The 20,987-nt window shown below is 50.5% G+C and overlaps 7 protein-coding genes across 7 annotated transcripts; 3 read left to right on the top strand and 4 right to left on the bottom strand.

Annotated features, from left to right (window-relative positions):
• Nucleotides 1–874: 874 nt before the first annotated feature.
• MSH1 (mismatch repair ATPase MSH1) lies at nt 875–3,826 on the bottom strand (the record flags this gene model as incomplete). Its single annotated transcript, XM_033575774.1, has 2 exons — nt 875–3,475; nt 3,557–3,826. 2 exons carry the CDS (start codon nt 3,824–3,826, stop codon nt 875–877), a joined length of 2,871 nt encoding a protein of 956 aa, XP_033421629.1.
• Nucleotides 3,827–4,337: 511 nt separating this feature from the next.
• BRR2 (ATP-dependent RNA helicase BRR2) lies at nt 4,338–11,026 on the top strand (the record flags this gene model as incomplete). The annotated part of the gene is made up of 2 exons (XM_033575773.1): nt 4,338–10,438; nt 10,501–11,026. The coding sequence occupies 2 exons, from the start codon at nt 4,338–4,340 to the stop codon at nt 11,024–11,026; spliced, it is 6,627 nt and encodes a 2,208-aa protein (XP_033421628.1).
• A 262-nt stretch (nt 11,027–11,288) lies between these two features.
• On the bottom strand, nt 11,289–11,831 carry ATNIH1004_011206 (uncharacterized protein; the record flags this gene model as incomplete). The annotated part of the gene is made up of 1 exon (XM_033575772.1): nt 11,289–11,831. One exon carries the CDS (start codon nt 11,829–11,831, stop codon nt 11,289–11,291), a length of 543 nt encoding a protein of 180 aa, XP_033421627.1.
• Nucleotides 11,832–12,856: 1,025 nt separating this feature from the next.
• Nucleotides 12,857–15,172, top strand: ATNIH1004_011205 (oligopeptidase family protein; the record flags this gene model as incomplete). The annotated part of the gene is made up of 2 exons (XM_033575771.1): nt 12,857–12,888; nt 12,997–15,172. 2 exons carry the CDS (start codon nt 12,857–12,859, stop codon nt 15,170–15,172), a joined length of 2,208 nt encoding a protein of 735 aa, XP_033421626.1.
• A 590-nt stretch (nt 15,173–15,762) lies between these two features.
• ATNIH1004_011204 (uncharacterized protein) lies at nt 15,763–16,353 on the top strand (the record flags this gene model as incomplete). Its single annotated transcript, XM_033575770.1, has 1 exon — nt 15,763–16,353. The coding sequence occupies one exon, from the start codon at nt 15,763–15,765 to the stop codon at nt 16,351–16,353; it is 591 nt and encodes a 196-aa protein (XP_033421625.1).
• A 425-nt stretch (nt 16,354–16,778) lies between these two features.
• ATNIH1004_011203 (putative MFS transporter) lies at nt 16,779–18,942 on the bottom strand (the record flags this gene model as incomplete). Its single annotated transcript, XM_033575769.1, has 8 exons — nt 16,779–16,962; nt 17,053–17,526; nt 17,579–17,665; nt 17,735–18,186; nt 18,236–18,338; nt 18,390–18,406; nt 18,469–18,676; nt 18,749–18,942. The coding sequence occupies 8 exons, from the start codon at nt 18,940–18,942 to the stop codon at nt 16,779–16,781; spliced, it is 1,719 nt and encodes a 572-aa protein (XP_033421624.1).
• Nucleotides 18,943–19,396: 454 nt separating this feature from the next.
• ATNIH1004_011202 (putative serine/threonine protein kinase ENV7) lies at nt 19,397–20,790 on the bottom strand (the record flags this gene model as incomplete). Its single annotated transcript, XM_033575768.1, has 3 exons — nt 19,397–19,935; nt 19,987–20,602; nt 20,671–20,790. 3 exons carry the CDS (start codon nt 20,788–20,790, stop codon nt 19,397–19,399), a joined length of 1,275 nt encoding a protein of 424 aa, XP_033421623.1.
• Nucleotides 20,791–20,987: the final 197 nt, after the last annotated feature.

Here is a 20,987-nt window from a genome sequence, read left to right as displayed (position 1 = left end):
GCTCGCGAAATATAGCTTTTTATGCGACGCTCACGGTGTTTTCTCCGGGCATCTTTATCCCGCTAAAAGGATCTTTCACCCATGGTTAGTTAATAACGAAGAAACGAACAGTACAGAAGAGAAGGCGGAACAAAATAATAACAATAATAGGAAGAATTTTGTTAAAATCTTAAGCTCTTATAGAATATATATACTTTAAAGCAGGAGAAGAAGAGGCGTACTTTAGTTTCGTTGTGATTGCTATGCACAGGTTATTTACTAGGCCTGTGAGTATGCACTCTTGCTCCAGATAATTTACCACTTAATAGTTATTCAATTCCCATCAGTTATATGCTTACGTTATTTTGTACCAATGTATAAACAGACATGGGTATTTAGAGATGCCTAATCTAGCAACAGTGCCAAACTATCTGTGTAAAATAAAGAAGGGTAAGCCGCTCAGGGAGCCATGTGATTGCGCACTGAGCAGGCCCTGAGCACTCACTGAGCGGTGATCTGTGATGTGAAATGCTCACTGAGCAAGCCCCTGAGTACCTTTATTAAAGCGGCGGTATCTGGAAAGGGGAAGTCTCAGTGTCTCTGGAAAATAAAGTCCGTATACCAACCTGTATAGCGGATTTCTAGACGTGTTTTAAGGCTTTTCCTTGGTTGTTTTAGGCCTTGCTTTTCATTAGTAGGTATTATTCAATATCAATATCACTAGTCTTAAGATATAACTACGACTCAAATATAGAAAAGCGATCTTGGTCAAATATAGGAGTTGATATGGCTCTAAATAAATACATATTGTTTACAAATTTACAAACAAGTATCCTATAGGACATAAATATTGGCTTGCGGAGCACGATCGACGCAGCATTCCCGACTTTCCTCGTCACTTGGGTAGACCTTGACGTACGGTCTTGGCCATGTCAATGGTCTCCTTGGGCAGGCCTGCTAGCTGGGCAACTTTCAAAGCATGGGATTCGCGGTTGACCCCCTTACGGAGTCGGTGGATGAATGAGAATGAACCGGTCTTGGTCTCCTTCACGTCCGTGCAGTATCTCCCCAAGGCCTCCAAGTCATGAGTCATGTCGGCAAGGGCGTGGAAATGCGTTGCAAACAGTGTGCGGCACTTATTGCGATAATGCAGGTGGTACAAGCATGCATAACTAACCGCGGTACCATCCTCCGGCGTCGTTCCACGGCCGACCTCGTCCATAATGACGAAGGAGCGAGGCGTTGCCTGCTTAAGTATCGTAGCAGTCTCCAGCATCTCCACCATGAACGTGGACTGGTCCCGAAAGAGGTCGTCGGCGGCACCAATTCGGCTGAAGATTTGGTCGACAATCCCAATCTCTGCGTACTCTGCAGGCACAAACGACCCGACCTGGGCTAGGATGGTGATCAGAGCGTTCTGGCGAAGAAACGTACTTTTCCCCGCCATGTTGGGCCCCGTGATGAGCCAGATTCGTTCGGTCTCCCCTAGGAAGCAGTCGTTGCTCACAAATTGCCGGCCCTGCTCCTCAAGTCCCAGCTTGACCGTCGGATGTCGTCCACCAACGATCTTGTGACCGCTTCCTTGCGTGAGAATCGGTCGAACAAGTTGTTGCTCCTGCGCTAATGTCGCAAACGAACATGCAACGTCTAGCTCGTCCATCACCGCTGCATTGCGTCGAATCTTCACAAGATTCAAGATCACCCTACGACGTATACTATCGAAGATGGACTGTTCCTCTTGTCGAATTTGGACTTTCACCTGGTCAATCCGTCCACCCAGCTCAGTCCACGAGGGGAGATAGAACGATCTAGTTGATTTGGTGGATGAGACATTTCGCGTGACTCCCAAATCCTCCAACGCTTGCTGGGAGATTTTGGCTCCTTTAACGTGGCAAATGTGTCCCAAGCCAGGTGTCCATCTGAGGGAGAGAGCAGACGACCCTGCTGCGTCACGAAGTTTCTGTGTCAAACTCGCTTTCTCATCGTGCAATCGTGCCAATGATTGATGGAGTTTCCTCAGGGCCGGGCTTGCATCACGCCTCATGATCCACGTATCGATATCGGATGTCTCATCCATTGCTGTGCTAGCTCGATCACTGACCTTGTCTCTGGCCTTTTTCGGTATTGCGTCCAGATCTGCTGGCGCACCCTCGTTCACAGCAACCTGTTGTGCCAGGGTGGCTGCCTCTGCAGCCGTGTCATCTTCGATTCGTTGTTTCTGTAGCAGCCCTTCTTCATCGATGGCTGCCAAAATATTGTCTGCCAGCGCAGCTGGTCCATCTAAATGAAGGCGCTCGGCCATTGCCACTAAGCTATGAGTAGATCCAGAGATATGGTCCCCATAAATCGTGCTGGACATGACGCGTTTAATCTCCTTCGATGCCTCTATGGCACGGGACAAACATATCAAATCATCAGGATCACCTCGCCCAAGGGTAAACTTCTGAACCAAGCGTTGTGCATCGTAACTGCGCTTCAACAACTGCACTACGCTATCGCGTAGTTCATTATCGGAAATAAAAAGTGAAACGAGATCAAGACGCTCGCTAATAACTTGTAAAGAAGTAGACGGCGATGTCAGGCGATCTCTTAGTAGACGTGCTCCGCTTTTAGTTGATGTCCGGCGCACTGCATGGAGTAAGCTGCCTTTGCCATATCCATCTCGAGCTGTTTCAAGTATTTCCAGACCCCGCAGGCTGTTACGGTCAATATTCATCGACTCATTCAAATGCCGACGCCGTGGAGGCTGGAGCTTCATATTTAACCCTTGAAGTTGGACTCTGATATATTCCAAAAGATTAGAACCGGCAACCACTTCCTCTCGAGTGAAAGATTCCATAGCCTTATCTGGGATAGGCGCTTCTAACATAGATTCCCATTGGGATATCGGCAGAATTTCATCGCGGAATTGGAAGAAGGTCATAGCTCGATGGTCATGCCCGACTAGCAGCTGTAACTCCTGCCCAACCAAGTCTTGGAGACCTTGATTAACTAGTATCTCACGAGCACCGATCCTTGCAATGGCAGATGGGAGCATCTGCGCCGTGGTAGATTGGGTAAAGAAATCCCCTGTCGACAGATCTAACCAGGATAAGCCTACTTGCTGGGACGCAGATGACAGAACGTGCTGAAATGAGGAGAGCCCGCCATCCTGTTGCGCCAGTTTCAATGACGGGATATCGATGTATATGGCCAATAGAAAATTGTTCTCCGCAGGGTCCATAAACTTCTCATCGATTAATGTACCGGGGGTGATAATTCTCGCCACTCTCCGATCAAACAGAAGGCCTCCCGAGCGAGTTTTGTCATCCGCATCATTGGCAAACTCCTCGCTAATGGCTACGTATTTGCTTAGGTCCTGGACGAGTATCTTCAGGAAGCGATCTAATTGAAAGAAGGGAAATCCCGCCATAGGAACAGGACCAGCACTAGTCTTCTTAGAAGCAAGCTTCAAATTCAGCAAAGGAGCTAGCTCTTCGGCTTGCTCAAAGTACAGCTGGAATCAAGTCAGGTATTTCTCTCACTGCATTTCACCCATCTCAGAGACACTATTTCTACTCGTTATCAATATCCGTACCTCGTAGAAGCCTCCTACTCTGGTCAAAACGACACAGTTCTTGAATTTCTGCATATTATTCCGATGACCCTGTACGACTGTCGGATACCGTGGTGCATCGTCCACTGTGTCCGTGTAGGGTTCCAGTTTCAATGCACCTTGAGGAAGGTCCTTGAGTTTCACGGTCGATTTTGTCTTTGCGCCTCTCCTGGATACCTCATGGAAGGCTGGGGTACGCATCGCGACGCGCAGAGATGGACGGTAGGCATAATGACAGACCGTCCGGTGCATAGGGCAGCGACGAGAGGGGTAGACATCGATCCCAGAGATCGAACAAACTCGTGACGGCGTCAAGTGAGCAATATAGGATCCATTAATACGCATGGTCTCCCAGCGAGTATGATGTGTCGTCGAGAGGAAGAAAAGTCGAGGTGGGGGAAGGTGAATTGAAGGCGGCCAAGCGACGTATACCTCAGGCGTGCACTCGCCAAGCCTTCCCGTTTCGCCGCTGAAATCTGCTGCGCAGAACTTCCCGACGCTCGACGCAACTCTTCACTTTCTTGCAATATACCAGGCAGCTTGCGACTCTGCACCACCAAGTGAGCTTGCCTGCTGCAAGAGGATGCTCCAGGTTTGTGAAGCCTAACAGGACAAGCGGACTATTCCAGAATTCATTTTTTTGTCGCAGGAGTCTCGACGCGCCGGCTGATCCAGAGCTCTGCGAGCCCGGACGACTCCACCAGTCGTGTCTCGATCGATTCTGATTTTGTCGGATTCTTAATCGCGTCATACATCTATCACAATGGCGGACCAAAATATTTCGCAGTACAAATACTCGGCGATGTCCAACCTGGTTCTCCAGGCGGACCGTCGTTTCATTTCTCGCGTCAACGATGAACCCACTGGAGACCCGGAATCTCTGGCAGGCCGCATTACTATCCGAGAAATGGGCGGTAGAATTGCGCATGACGATGCGCCAAAGTTGAAGAAGAAAACTACTGGGCCGACAGATATCGAACGAGGTGCAATTCGAGAGGGTGAGGACGTGCTTGCCCGCGAACAGAGAAAACGCCAACGGGGCCAACCAGCACAACTCCGAGGCCAAGGGATTCTCTCAGCTGCTGATGCTGTGGTTGAAGGCCTGAAATACCGTCCTCGCACTCCTGCCACCCGCGCTACGTACGATCTCATCCTTACTATGACTGCAGGCCATCTTGGCGACGTCCCCCATGAAGTGGTTCGAAGTGCTGCCGACGCCGTATTGGAGCTTCTTAAGGACGAAGAAATGAAAGAGTTTGATAAGAAAAAGGAGGTTGATGACTTACTCGGTAGCTCCATGAACCCTAAAGAGTTCAATGAGCTCATGAACCTGAGCAAGAAAATTACGGACTACGATGCACAGGACGATGACGAAGAAATGGGCGGAGGATTGGAAGGTGAGGCGGGCGAAGAACTCGATGAAAGGCAAGGCGTTGCCGTTGTCTTCGATGAAGAAGAGGAAGAGGATGAGCGTATGGGCACTGTCGATGAAATTCGGGATGAAGATTCGGATGAAGAAGATCTGGACGAGCAAGACGCACCAGGTATTGGTGAAGTAACGACTGAAAAGGCAGACCTTGATAACGTTGATGATGCCGACGAAATGATAATAGATGGCGGCGTATCTCGTGGCGAGGGCCGTCGAGATAAGGGACTGAGTGTTCCTGCCCGGGAAATTGACGCCTATTGGCTTCAGCGCGAGATCGGAGGTGCCTATTCGGATGCTCATATACAGCAGGAAAAGGCCACCGAAGCTTTCGAGATCCTTGGTGGCAAGGGGGAGGATGGTGCAGAGAAGTCGCTACGAGACGTCGAAAACGATCTTATGGACCTGTTTGACTACGATCATCCCAATCTTGTTGCAAAATTGGTAACAAACCGAGATAAGATTGTCTGGGCCACACGATGGCGAAGGGTGGCCGAAGATTCGGATGCGCGCCACCTTGTCGAAAGCGAAATGGTCGAAGCTGGACATCGCTCTATACTGGACGAAATCCGGGGCAAGACGGTCCGCATTGATGGGGCATCCCGTCCGGAGAGGAAGATCAAGCTTGATCTGATGGACGTCGATGTACCAAACGCACCTTCTGACGAAAAACCGACCGAGGGCGGCGCTGTTGGCGGTCTCCAGCCGCAGAGGCTGATTAACTTGGAAAATCTCGTCTTCCACCAAGGTAACCATCTGATGACAAACCCCAGCGTCAAACTACCACAGGGTTCCACCAAACGCACCTTCAAAGGGTACGAAGAAATTCATGTGCCGCCACCGAAACCCAAGAGAGACCCAGGCGAGAAGAATATTCCAGCTACAGAGCTGCCCGAGTGGGCCCGTGTCGGCTTTGGAAGCTCAAAAGAGCTTAACCGCATACAAACCAAGTGTTTCCCAACTGCCTTCCACGATGATGGGAATATGCTTGTCTGCGCCCCGACAGGGTCCGGAAAGACTAACGTCGCCATGCTCACTATTCTGCGCGAGATTGGGAAGAATCGCAACCCGGAGACAGGGGAAGTAATGCTGGACGACTTCAAAATAGTCTACATTTCGCCCTTGAAAGCTTTGGTTCAGGAGCAAGTAGGAAATCTCGGCGCGCGTCTTGAGCCTTACGGCATCAAGGTGGCCGAGCTGACCGGTGACCGCCAACTCACGAAGCAGCAAATCGCTGAAACCCAGATTATTGTTACAACCCCCGAGAAATTCGACGTTATCACAAGAAAAGCCTCTGAAACAAGCTATACCAAGCTCGTGCGTCTAGTCATCATCGATGAGATCCATCTTCTCCACGACGAGCGAGGTCCCGTAATCGAAAGCATTGTGAGCAGGATTATTCGTAATGGGGAGCAGACTGGCGATCAAGTGCGCCTTGTTGGTCTCAGTGCCACTCTCCCCAATTATCGTGACGTGGGAAGCTTCCTGCGAGTGGATCCTATCAAAGGTCTGTACCATTTTGATGGGTCCTATAGGCCATGCCCTCTGAAGCAGGAATTCATTGGTGTTACCGATAAAAAGGCCATCAAACAATTGAAAACTATGAACGATATCTGCTACAACAAAGTCCTCGAGCAGGTTGGGCAACGGAGGAACCAGATGCTGATCTTCGTCCATTCCCGAAAAGAAACAGCTAAGACCGCCAAGTACATCAGGGATAAAGCACTGGAGATGGAAACTATCGGACAAATTCTACGGAGTGATGCTGCTAGCAGAGCCATCTTAGCTGAAGAAGCCGAATCTGTTGACGATGCTTCACTTAAAGACCTCTTGCCATATGGGTTTGGTATTCATCATGCTGGACTGAGCCTGGCTGACCGTGACTCGGTTCAAGCCCTCTTCAGTGATGGAAGCATTCAAGTCTTGGTTTGTACGGCTACTCTTGCCTGGGGTGTTAACCTTCCTGCCCATACAGTTATCATCAAGGGTACTCAGATCTATTCCCCGGAGAAAGGTAGCTGGGTTGAGCTTAGTCCTCAGGATGTCCTGCAGATGCTGGGACGAGCTGGACGACCACAGTATGACACCTTTGGCGAAGGAATTATCATTACCTCACAAACCGAGATCCAGTACTATCTTTCACTTATGAACCAACAATTGCCTATCGAGAGTCAGCTCATGAGTAAACTGGCTGATAACATGAATGCCGAAATTGTTCTTGGGAACATCCGAACGCGAGATGAGGGTGTTGACTGGCTAGGTTACACCTACTTGTTTGTGCGCATGCTTCGCTCTCCTGGTCTATATAGCGTCGGAGCAGATTATGAGAACGATGATGCCTTGGAACAGAAGCGAGTTGACCTCGTACACTCCGCTGCCGTCATCTTGGAACGGGCGGGTCTTGTCAAATACGAGAAAAAGACTGGCCGTCTGCAGTCTACCGAACTGGGTCGGATTGCTTCGCATTATTACATCGGCCATAACTCGATGCTGACGTACTCGCAACACATCCAGCCATCGATTACCACCATTGAGTTATTCCGTATATTTGCTCTCAGCGACGAGTTCAAGTACATCCCAGTCCGCCAAGATGAGAAACTTGAGTTGGCAAAGCTCTTGGGTCGCGTGCCCGTTCCGGTCAAGGAAGGCATTGACGAGCCCCATTCAAAGATTAATGTTCTCCTGCAGGCCTATATCTCGAGACTCAAGCTTGAAGGGCTTGCCTTGATGGCAGACATGGTGTATGTCACCCAATCCGCCGGCCGTATCTTGAGGGCATTATTTGAAATCACGTTGAAGAAGGGATGGTCCTCCGTAGCGAAGACGGCTCTTGATCTCTGTAAGATGGCTGAAAAGCGGATGTGGCCAACCATGACACCACTACGCCAGTTCCCATCTTGCCCGCGGGACATTATGCAGAAGGCTGAGAGGATCGACGTGCCTTGGTCCAGCTATTTCGACCTTGATCCCCCCCGTATGGGCGAGCTCTTGGGTATGCCCAAGGCTGGACGAGTCGTTTGTGATCTTGTTTCCAAATTCCCACGCCTGGACGTGCAGGCCCAGGTGCAGCCTATTACTCGCTCCATGCTCCGCGTCGAATTGACAATCACACCAAATTTCGTCTGGGATGAGAGCGTGCATGGTACCGCGCAGGACTTCTGGGTTTTGGTCGAAGACTGTGACGGCGAAGACATCCTGTTCCATGACCAATTCGTCCTACGGATGGACTTTGCGCAGTCTGAAATGAATGAACATCTTGTGGAGTTCACTGTGCCCATTACCGAGCCTATGCCTCCTAACTATTTCATCTCACTCGTCTCTGACCGTTGGATGCACTCGGAAACTAAAATCGCCGTCTCCTTCCAGAAACTGATCCTTCCTGAACGCTTCCCGCCGCATACGCCTCTGCTGGACATGCAGCGCGCCCCAGTAAAGGCACTGAAGCGTGGAGATTATCAGCAATTGTACCCTGACTGGCAGTACTTCAACAAGATTCAGACGCAGACATTCAAGTCCCTTTTCGATACGAATGACAATGTCTTCATTGGCGCTCCTCCCGGCAGCGGCAAGACTGTCTGTGCAGAACTTGCTTTGCTTCGCCATTGGTCTACCGAAGATGCCGGCCGGGCTGTTTACGTCAGTCCATTCCAGGAGCTTGTTGATCAGCGGCTGGCTGATTGGGAGAACCGACTGGCCAAGGTTGCTGGTAGCAAGAAAATCGTGAAACTCACTGGTGAGACAACAGCTGATCTGAAGCTTTTGGAGCATGCAGACCTGGTTCTCGCTACGCCCACTCAGTGGGACGTTCTCTCCAGACAATGGCATAGACGCAAGAACGTCCAAACTGTGAAATTGTTCATTGCGGATGAGCTTCACATGTTGGGAGGGTACGGTGGCTATGTGTATGAGGTGGTGGTGTCACGTATGCATTCTATTGCACTTCAGCTAGAGAATGGCTTGCGTCTTGTTGGGTTGAGCGTGCCTCTCGCCAATGCTCGTGATATTGGCGAGTGGATTGGTGCCAATAAGCACACCATATACAACTTCAGCCCGCATGCTCGCCAGGTGCCTCTCGAGCTCCACATTCAATCCTTTACCATTCCTCATTTCCCCTCCCTCATGTTAGCAATGGCCAGGCCAGCATATTTATCGATCATGCAGCTGTCTCCGGACAAGCCCGCACTGGTTTTCGTGCCTTCTCGGAAACAGACTCGCTCAACAGCAATGGACCTGTTAGCTGCTTGTGCCATTGATGGTGACGAGGATCGGTTCCTTCATGCTGATGTCAACGAACTGGAGCCTCTTCTGAGCCGAGTTCAAGAGCGAACACTCGCCGAGTCGCTTTCTCATGGCATTGGATACTACCACGAAGCATTGAGTCCTTCGGATAAGCGGATCGTCTCCCACCTGTTTACCATTGGTGCCATCCAAGTGCTCCTTGCCTCACGTGATGTTTGCTGGGAGATCAACCTCACGGCGCATCTAGTGATTGTCATGGGAACGCAGTTCTTCGAGGGCCGAGAGCATCGGTATATCGATTATCCTGTCAGTGAGATTTTGCAGATGTTTGGCAAGGCTTCTCGACCTGGGGAAGATAAGATCGGGCGTGGCGTGCTGATGGTTCCCGCTGTGAAGCGTGAATATTACAAAAAATTCCTCAACGAAGCGCTGCCTGTCGAGAGCCATCTACAGGTCTACTTGCACGATGCTTTTGTGACGGAAATGAGTACCAGGACAATCACCTCAACTCAGGATGCTGTTGACTGGATGACGCACACTTACTTCTATCGTCGTCTTTTTGCCAACCCTAGTTTCTACGGACTCAGTGACGTCAGCCACGAAGGTCTTAGCACGTTCTTGTCGGAACTAGTTGAGAACACGTTGAAGGAACTTGCAGAAGCCAAGATCATAGATCTGGATGAAGACGATGATAGCGTTTCTCCCTTGAATGCAGCGATGATTGGAGCTTACTACAACATCTCCTTCATCACAATGCAGACTTTCCTTCTTTCATTGTCGGCTCGCACGAAACTGAAGGGCATCCTCGAGATTGTCACATCTGCCACGGAGTTTGAGTCCATTCAGATGCGTCGCCACGAAGACCACATCCTGCGTCGTGTCTATGACCGAGTTCCGGTGAAAATGTCCGAGCCCGCGTACGACTCACCACATTTCAAGGCCTTTGTCCTGCTGCAGGCCCATTTCTCGCGCATGCAACTCCCGATTGATCTTGCCAAGGACCAAGAAGTTATTGTTAGCAAAGTTTTGAATTTGCTTAGCGCATGTGTGGACGTTCTTTCATCGGACGGACATTTGAACGCCATGAATGCCATGGAGATGTCACAGATGGTTGTTCAAGCCATGTGGGATCGGGATAGCCCTCTGAAACAAATCCCTCACTTCGGACCCGATGTTATCAACGTGGCTAAAGAATACAAGTATGTATCTCTTTTCATTCAGTTCAGTTACGGGTCAATACTAACGTACCATTTTTGTGCAGCATCAATGACATTTTCGAGTTTATGGAGGCTATGGATCCTTCCGAAAACAAGGACTACTCTACTTTGGTCAAACGTCTCGGGCTCGACAACAAGCAGCTAGCGCAAGCCGCAGCCTTTACTAACGAGAAGTACCCTAATATCGATCTCGATTTCCAGGTGGAGGACCCAGAGAATATTACCTCTGGTGAGCCGGCATACCTCAAGGTCAAGATTGAGCGGGAGGTCGAAGAGGATGAAGAGCTCGATACGACGGTCCACGCACCTTTCTACCCCAACAAGAAGATGGAGAACTGGTGGCTGGTGGTGGGAGACGAGAAGACGAAGAGTTTGTTTGCCATAAAGCGGGTAACCATTGGCCACAAGCTGGAGCTGCGCTTGGAGTACATCGTGCCCACACCGGGTGAGCACGAATTGACCCTATACCTGATGAGTGACAGCTACGTGGGTGTGGACCAGGCCCCTACATTCACTGTAACGGCCGCCGAAGGTATGGAAGAGGATGAAAGTGAAGAGGAGGAAGAGTAAAGGGGTTCTTTTTTTATAGCCTAAAATTTCTGTTTGACTCTGTTTATGGACTGTGATCTTTTTGTATTTATATGGTCTAATATAAGGCGAAGTAGAATTGGGATCTACAAACGTTATCTGTAATTTCCAGGAACCGGCCACTAGACTACTGTATACTTTGTGAGAGAAAAGTAAAGATATCATCATGTCGCCATTAATATATGTACAACTAGCACCAAAGGCTAAAATACAGATGAGGAAGACATCGCTGGTTTCCGACAAATCAATGCTGGGCTCCCACGCTACTAGATCCACCCAGATCAGAATCCACACGCGTGTCCATTTTGTTAACCACATCGAAACTTTGTGGTCCTGCGATATGCGAGCTAGCATGAGCGACACCGTCGAGGGTAGCATGAGGGTCAAAAGTCTTCGTGGTGGTCGGTCCTTTACTCCCAGAGGCGTGGATCACACCAAACCCACCGATGCTTGATTGACGGACCTCTCTGTAGAACCGGCTGATATCATCGCTAGCCTGAGTGTTCCAGAAGGCACCGTCCACTCGATTATCAGTCTTGTTCACAGGGTTGCTGTCATGTGTCGAGGCGTCATGACCACCAGAGCCACCGGAGATGCTGGTTCTAGGAGACACAGAGCAGTCCCGCCGAACAGAGTTGTCGGTGCTGGTGTTCTTGGGTTTGTTGTAAGCAGGAGGAGTAGTGTTGTTGTCGGTCTGTTTGGAGGTATTGGCATGGGACTGATCCGAAGAGCCATGGTGGCCATGTGTAGTGATGGCTTCCTTAACCTTGTGTAGGATGCCAGTCATCTTGGTGGGTTTTCGTTAGAATGGGTGACAGACAGTATAGGGCCAATTAGTAGGAACGTAGGGATAATGTATATAAGTGGTTGGGTTGGATGTTTGCGAATAAGATCCGGATGGGGAAGCAGGATGACCTTGCTTAATATATATAGGCCTACGACCCTGTCAGGGACAGGGGTGATGCCATCCTATGAGATACCGATGATAGTGAAGGTTTAAGCGCACCTGAGGTTGTACAGAAAGGCAAACAATGACGTTGGAGGTGCCTAAGGCAGTGTTAGAGTATATTGTGGAGATCCATTGGCAACTAAGGCGCCAGCGTCATCGCCATCCCAGAACCAGCATCACCAGGACAATCCGGAAACTATCCTAATAGGTAGGCTTCTCCACTCATCAAGCCGGTAGGAATGTCCATGCAGCACTAGTCTGATGATAAATCGGAAAAGAGTCCAACTGATCAAGGTCTCGGACCCTTTTCGTTCTTAGTATGACATCATTAGGAAGAAATAGCAAAGGGATGCATATGCCGCGTTCTATTAGAGTTCGTGTGGTATTATAAGATTTCGAGTACGCTGTCACTAGCTATTTCAAAATAAAGACCAGAGTGATTAGCTTCGACAAGACGCTGTTTGCTCGACGCCTAACATACATAGCTCTATCTACTCCATACCAGCAAGAGACTATTGGGTATAGTGCAGATCAATGCCATACCTTCTACAGTGACAAGATAGCCTTACTGCATCAGTTGAAAGTCATGCCTATCCTAAGCCTAGATTTACTACAAACACATGTTCGCAGTACGTAGAATCGAGGCATCTGGACAGATGGGATGCCATGGATTTCCACTTTGGGCAACCCGGTCTAACGGTCGATCCGCTAAACCCGATGGGGGCAACAAGGTGGTGTGATCTCCGCATTTCCATCAGCTCAGCAGCTGGGCTTCCCTTCGTCTCCTTTCCTCCTCCACAACCTTGAATCGCCTTGTCTGCACGTCATCTGGTGTTTTTGTTCGAGTTTATCAGTGTGCGGACATGACAATTCGATCCATGAAATTTAATCCAGAGTGAGTTGTCCGCCTAGAGTATATATAGGTACCCTGCGGCGAACGTTGTCATTCCTGTAGCTCTCTGCTATATTTTACTCCAAAGGACCACAAACTTACGTGCCTCAGGGTCCTTCTTGGGACCCCCCGCCGCTCAGGTGCCGTTCCAAATGCCTCGGGAACACTCGTCGTTTACACCCAGACCTCCTACTCCTTTGAGTCACATTCGAAGACAAACGAAATCCGAGTGCTGGACGTTGCTACAGGCCGTTCCGCTCTGATCGTCAATGACCCGGGTGCTAGCTGCCCGCAATGGCTGGATAATTCCGACCAGCTTGTATGGCTGAAAACGAAGTCCAACGGTAACACAAGTTTTATTATCGGCGATGCACGAGAATCCGACAAAACCTACACCGCTGGAACTGTGCCAGGCCCGGTGTCCGATCTTAAAGTAACCACTGTTGAGCCGGGGAAAATTGGCTTTGCGGTAACCGGTAAAGCGAACCCGGATGGATCGCTGTTCAACCCCCACGATGCCAAGAAACCTTTCAGCACTGGGAAACTATATACTTCTCTATTTGTGAGACACTGGGACTCGTACATCGAGCTCCAGAGGAACGCCATTTGGTATGGCCTGCTTCAGCGCGCGCCGCTTTCCCCTGCAACCAGGCATGCGGGCAAGTACTCCGTTTCAGGGCTGACAAACCTCATATCCGTCTCCGGCCTGGGCGGTGTTGAATCGCCCATTCCACCTTTTGGGGGTTCTGGGGATTTTGATATCAGCCCCAATGCAATTGTCTTCGTGGCCAAAGACCCAACTGTAAATCCGGCCACGCACACCTCGTGCTCGTGTTACTACTGCCCAATGTTCTCGTGGACCAGCATGGAGGCAACGCAATCTAAAATCTGCGCAGTGAAGGGCCTTGAAGGCGCAATGTCGTCCCCCGTTCTTACATCAGATGGAAGCTCAATAGCTCTTCTGTCCATGCGTGAGGACGGCTACGAGTCCGACAAAAATCGGATATTGTACGTTCCGAATCCGTGGAATGGTGAGATGATAGAAGTATTTGCATCGCCAGACGGGGAAGGTCTTTGGCATCTCAGCCCGTCCGCATTAACCTTTGCCAATGATGACCGTTCGCTGTTTGTTCAGGTCGAGGAAAATGGGCGCGGGGTGCTTTACCAGCTCCCTCTTAATAATATCCGCCATTCCACCCCTGATGTGCTCAAGAAGTTGACCTTTTCGGGCTATGTGACGGATGTTTACCCCTCATCTTCTAAGTCATCCAGTCTTCTTGTCTCCAGCAACAATTTGGTGGACAATAGCGTATGGAGCATCCTCGACCCTCTGTCTCCGGAGAATGCGCAAGTTATCTCTTCAATTGGTCGAGCCGGTGCTACCTTTGGGTTGTCCACTGCGCAGATTGATGAGATATGGTTTAGGGGAGCGGAGGACCATCCCATCCATGCGTGGGTGGTGAAACCGTCCAATTTCAAGCCGGGAGACAAATATCCACTGGCTTACCTGGTCCATGGTGGACCCCAAGGGGCATGGAATGATCAATGGAGCACACGGTGGAACCCTGCTGTTTTTGCGGAGCAGGGATATGTTGTCGTCACACCAAACCCGACAGGTAGCACTGGCTATGGACAGGCGTTTACGGACGGTATCCGTGGGTGCTGGGGAGGACGGCCGTACATTGATCTCGAGAAAGGGTTCGAGTATATCGAAAAGAACCTGGAATATGTGGATGTTACGCGAGCGGTGGCGCTGGGAGCCTCATACGGTGGGTACATGATGAACTGGATCCAAGGACACCCCTTAGGGCGTCGATTCAAGGCCCTTGTGACCCACGACGGGGTGTTCAGTATGCGTTCCTTGCTGAGTACTGAGGAGCTCTATTTTCCCGTTCACGACCTCGAAGGCCCGGTCTGGAAGGTCCCCGAAAACTGGGACCGATGGGATCCGAGTCAGCATACTGGCAACTGGCAGACTCCACACTTGATCATCCATAATGAGTTGGATTATCGACTGACTATCGCCGAGGGTCTTGCAGCATTCAACATCCTGCAGATGAGAGGGGTGGAAAGCCAGTTTCTGACGTTCCCGGATGAAAACCATTGGGTGCTGAACCCCGAGAATTCGCTCATGTGGCATAACACCGTTTTGAATTGGATCAACAAACATGTCGGGCTTCCTCCTGTGACCAGTCAGCCTGAGGAGGCTGCCTCGAGCAAGAGGACCTCCTTGGAGAAGGGCATGGCCAAAATTTCACTTTCAAAGATCCATGAGACACTGTCTTGATGCGGCCACCCTTCCCCAACAGCTTGGGAGTTCTGTTCATAATCGTTTAGATCAGCTAGCTAAATTTGAATTCTCATTATTTCCCAGAAACAATGATTTTTCAGAGCAGGCTTTGTTCTGCGTGTTCGGAAACAAAGACTTAGCAATGTAATCACTGTCCCGGGTAGAGGCACTTGAAAGCAGTCGACAGTGGCGAAGGACAAAGCCTCTTTTCGAAACATTGTCTTAATTGTCACCTAACTTTGGAGGAACAAAGACTAAAGAGTCGTTGTTGTGATGATCTTTGACCGTTTCCTACATATAATTAACCTCTTTGATGGAGGCTTTGAACGAGACCTGAATCAGCAATATAAAAAGCTGGCATGTTACTGGGCCTTTCTTCCTCCATGATGTCCACTTCAGTCCTATCTTATACCGCCTCTGCAAGTCCCCTTGGCCACGGGTATAGCTCTATCAGAATACGAACCCTCCAAGCGCAGGTGACGAAGTCGACTGCCCCCTTTCCAAGTGTGTCTGGACTGAGTATTCCATGCCATTTGGTTCTACAGGCAGTCTTTTTCTTTTTCTTCTTTTTGGAACCTCGCATCAAAATGATGCACAACCGCAATTCCTCTCGTCCGCGTATCTCGGTGGAACCTCCTTCCCCTCAGACCGACGCCCAGTATGCTAATTCACCCGCGAGCGCCGCCTCGAACAGAGGATCACCAGCCACGAGCAAGCCATCTCAAATCGAACCCTCCTTCTTCACGGTCCTCCGACACCTACAAACCCCGCTCTGTCCTCTAGTCTCCAGCACCACGGGTCTTGAACACCCAGAGTTCCCTCCGACCCTCCTTGCCTTCCACCTCCTGACATCCAGCCAGTTAGATGATCTCGCCCGGCACTACCACCAGGTCTGGCCACCGGTCCCGGCCACATTGTGCTACCCGGTGACCATCCGCCCGTGGGTTGGGACGGATCTGGAGTCGGAAACGAATCTCCAGACCAAGCGACGACGATTCGGACGATTCATTGGACTCCGCGGGTGTGAGTCCCCGGTGGAAGAACCTCGCTCGGATCCAGCATCTGAAGAAACCGACGCTGAGATGCTGGCGCGTATGGATCGGGAATGGCAAGAATGTCTTTTCCGAGCGCGATTGGATTCTGACGCATCGCTCCGGCTGAAGATGAGTGGGATTTGATCGGCTGTATTCCTATATTGATATTGGGTTGCATATGTCTCTGTTACGGAAATGACTGCTCTCTTCTTATAATCTATAATCTTTTCTTTATTTGGCCGTTTTTAACTCCTCCAATCCTCTCGTAGGTACCCTCTCCATATCCCATCACCTATACCAGTGAACCTCCCTATCCAACATATGTGCACCCCGGATCCCTCTACACATCGTTATTAAAGCTGTACATCTACTTCAAGGCCGCCTGGATGCAGAAGTACCTCGATACGTATTACTTCACTCTCTACTTGAGTCATCTAAGATATGTCATGACCAGGAAGATCGGTATGATGAGATAGGGGATATCTATCTGGAGTGATATCTGTCTTTACAGGGAGATATTCGTGGATCTGTATCTCAATACAAATAACCAATTTATATATAAGAAATGCTCAATGACTCATCCCCTTCTCCAAATTCTCCAACACAAGCCTCCAGTACTTCTCTCGACTTCGAGTCCGAAACATCTTCCCCCATCGGATCATCACCAGGAAGACAGCCGAGCACGTCATCCCGATGAAAGCAGCGGAAATGAAACAATTCTGGTATCTGAGATCCTTGATCCAAGGGGTGATTCTGTGATCATAGTAGTGCAGACGATGTTAGTATGTACTAAGCCCGCCACCACTTCAAGAAGCATGGACACAGGTATGGATGCAAACTTACCCATAACCAATGGCAAATGACATGGTGTTTCGCACTAGGATGATGCTAGACATGGCCTCTCCGCTTAATTCCCTGTAGCTGTCTACTAGATAGTTGACGCTGAGTGTAATGCCGCAGGTGTTCGCCATGGCGAGGACACACATGGCGAAGAGTAGTCCAAACCAGTGAATGTGATGTGCAGCGCCTACACCCCAGAGGATGAGAGACCCAGGTACCGCGATCAGGCAGACAGTGAAGGGCCAGAGACGCTGCTCCGCTTCCATGACCCCGTTGTTGCGTCGCGCAAGACGAATAGTCAGCCAGTCGCTGAATCGGCCGGTGAATATTGACCTGGATGAATCGATGGCTTGTAAGCAAGTTGTACGAATGTATGTATCAAAACACTGTGAATTTTGTCCATGGATGCTTTGGATCACACACCCGAGGGCTACCCCGATGCAGCATGCAACGTAGCTGAGGCCGACCATGGCGGAACTGTTCTGTATTAGCAGGTGTGTAGTTCTCGGATGGAAGGGTGGATTTGTACCCGAAGTTGTAAGGTGCAGAGCTTAGAATTATCGAGGCAGTGCCGTTCAGCACATTGAACCATACCAGATACGATCCGTACGAGAATCTAGCGATGTTAGTTGCCCCCGTAAGCCAGACCAGCAAGACGATCTAAATTGCAGGACAGTCCGCTTACCCGGCGTAGAAGACTACGGGCCACGATAGATAATACAGTGCATGGTAGAGTCGACGCAACATGTTGTTTCGAGCCTGTCGAGGCCCCCAGAGAGACAGCTTTTGGATGTAGGTCTTTTTGGAGTAGACCACAGCGCAGGCCGTCTCATCGCGCGGTACATTATCAGCAGACAGGGACTTTTCCGGATCCCCGTGCTTATAAGTGGCAGCTGATGCCTCAACGGGAGTATCGGGGGTCGTAGAATGGGCTGTCTCGCGGGAATAGTTTGTCTCCTCCATGAAAAAGAATAGAAAGACGGCGGCACAGGCGCAGAAGATCGCCGGCCAGTAGAACACCCATTGCCAGCCATGGTATTCGGCAATAAAGCCACAGATCACTGGCGCAAAATAGTTACTACCGGCTAGAAAGAAAGCATACAGGCCCATATAGGTCCCTCGTTCGTGGGTAAAGTACTACAGCCTGCGTCAGTGGAGGACATCAAGGGGAGAGGAGCATTCATACCACATCCGTGACGGTTACTTCAGGAAGAGCTTCGACCGGAGCCGTAAAGAACCCAGCGAGGATACTGCGGCCAATCCATTGACCGTTGTTGGTTATATAAGGGCTATCTCTCGCGTCAGGGACTTTCCCATCTTGATTGCCATCGGTCACCTACCCCCATATCAACGCACACTATTCCAGACTTCAGTCAGCGGCGTTGAACCACTTCTTGAACGGCGAGGAGGAAGACTTACCGCAGCCCCGATCATTGAGAAGATATACGTCAACCGTTTGCCATACTGCAAAGCAAATGGTTGCCAGAATAGGAGACCCCATCCCGCCAACAAGAACAGATAACCCGTCCCTTCGTTTAGGATATTCACACTGACGCCTGTAGCCTCGGACAGGGGAACCAGCACCGAGTAGACCACGGAACATGCGATTCCCATGAACAGGGTGTATCTTGATAGGCATCGACGGGGGGTCAGTCCCTGCTGGAAATCCCAAAAGTCACACCCGGTCAACTCAACTTACACACTAATACAGATGGTGGACAGCAGCTTTCGCCTCGGGGACCAATTCAGAGGATCATCGGGATCGTCCGAGGGTTGAGGGACAAGGACAATGTCACTATCGCCCCGATCGAGATGGCGACTGGCTATGACATGTTCCAAATCCACCAGAGTAAAGGTCCCCGGAATCGCATTTTGGTCCACATTGCCAGCCATGATGTGTTTACGATGCACCTTTGGACAGTAGAGAGCGTGACTTTCAAGGTTGTCATCTTCACGTTCGGTGGGAGGACTTCGGCAGATAAATCCGGGAGAGGCATCAAATCAGGATCCCTTGCATGCCAGCTGTCGAATGAACTCTCTAGAACGATCAGCCGATTGGAGAAAGTCCGCCATCCTGGAGGATTCACCAACAAGTAGCGAAGCACAAAAGAGCTGAGAAGGAGGAAGTGGGGGTGAGGAGAGAGGAGTCTACAGTGCGGGGTCGAGATATCCACGAGGAAATACATAACAAAAAAGAATGTTGGAACTCTGCAGAAAACCCGCTGCAGTCAATAAATTGTAGGCAAACCAAATAGTATAGAACAACCAGTCCGGACAGGAACTGGCTTCAGCATTAGACACGAATGATATACACATTCCTAAGCACAGAAGAGGAATCCTCCGTTGCTCAACTGGAACTGCCCATCCCCTCGTCGTCCCCGAGTTCTTGGATCACATTCTGGAGGATTTGGATCAGTTCCTCGATGTCGGGGCGCTCCGCAGGTTCGACCTGTAGACATTTCCGGACCACTTCTTTGACTGACGCGCTGATGAACGTCGCCCCGTCCTTGGGGGTTTCGTCACCCGCTTTGCCCTTCCCCTTGCCCGTGTTCGGTTTCTCGTCGGGGAACCTCCAGTCTCCCCCCAACACGCACATGCTGAGACTTCCCCCCGTCTCCTCACTCCGCGCCTCGAAGGGGCTCTTGCCCACCAAGCACGCGTATAGCGTACATCCAAGCGACCAGATATCCACTTTGGTATCGATCACGGATCCGGTCTTGACATCGAAGAGCTCTGGGGCGCGATACGGCATGGTGCTGTGCTCCGCTGCCGTATCTTGGACCGCCAGCGCCAACGAACGGGAAGTAATGGCAATCGGGCTAGGGGAGAGTGACCCGAGATCCATCAGCACTGGTGTTTGTCCATCGTCATCAATCATGATGTTGCCTAAGAGCGTTAGTTCCTGCGACTACCGGGCTGTAATTGGAAACACCGTACCCGGCTTAATATCTCGGTGCGCATAGGGGCGCAAACCCCCCTCCTGCACCCCTTCTTGACTCCGGGTGACCTCGTCATCCATCAATGGCTCGTTCTCCTCGTCTTCATCCTCCTTCTTCTGGCTCGGACGTCGTTTCGGCTTTCCCATACGCATGGCGACCTCCGCGTCGGCCTCCTCCCCCTCACGCCCCACGGCCTTCGCTTTCCATGTGGGACCGGTGCCGCCCTTGACGCGATACTGGTGCATCGATCGGAGAGCCGTGGCGACCCCCAGCATCAGCACCATGAGTCGCTTCTCCGGAAATCGAGTGTGGTTCACTAAGTTGGCGTTGATGGCATCCTGGAGGTTCCCGCGTTGGTAATACGGCAGGAGGATGTAGACCGTCTTAGAACCAGGTTCACCCCCATCCGATCGGAATTTCGAACCCGGTTCGGTTGAGACACAGTGGTCTATTGAGTGGATGATGTTGGATTGCGTCGCAAATAGGTTGTATGCCTCCACCTCCTTCAGTGCTTGTGAAACCGACTCTTGACCGAACGGACATCGAATCTTCTTGAGGGCAAACAGCTCGGATGTGGATTTGTCTTGGACCAGATAAACGTAGGAAAAACCACCCTAGGTCACCGGTGTCCGTCAGATTTGAACGGGGGATTCAGGTCTTCTCAAAGAGGATCGGTCCATACTTCACCGAGGAGTCGCAACAATTTAAAGCTGCGGTTGTTAATCTTCAGCTGCGGCGTGCTGGGAAAGCAGCACATGCAATCCGTAAAGTTGTAGAGGAGATCGAAGAAGTACTGGGCCATCGTGATTAATTCAGAGTGGGTTGTCGGAGATTCTGATGGATCATTCAAGATCCCTCTTCCGAAGCGTCACCGAACAAAGCCCGGGGAAGCTGAAGTGGACCGATTGAGAGGCAGAAAAGTAAGGCTCGTGATCAACTCGATATTCACCGACCCAGGGTGGATGATGCAATCAGTAAGGGAGCGAGAAGCGAGATAGA

This window comes from Aspergillus tanneri (genome assembly GCF_003426965.1).
Source record: "Aspergillus tanneri strain NIH1004 chromosome Unknown AapTan_8_pilon_pilon_pilon, whole genome shotgun sequence".
NCBI lineage: Eukaryota > Fungi > Ascomycota > Eurotiomycetes > Eurotiales > Aspergillaceae > Aspergillus > Aspergillus tanneri.
Note: the sequence above shows the minus strand (reverse complement) of the source record. Positions and strands in the feature narration are given on the sequence as shown.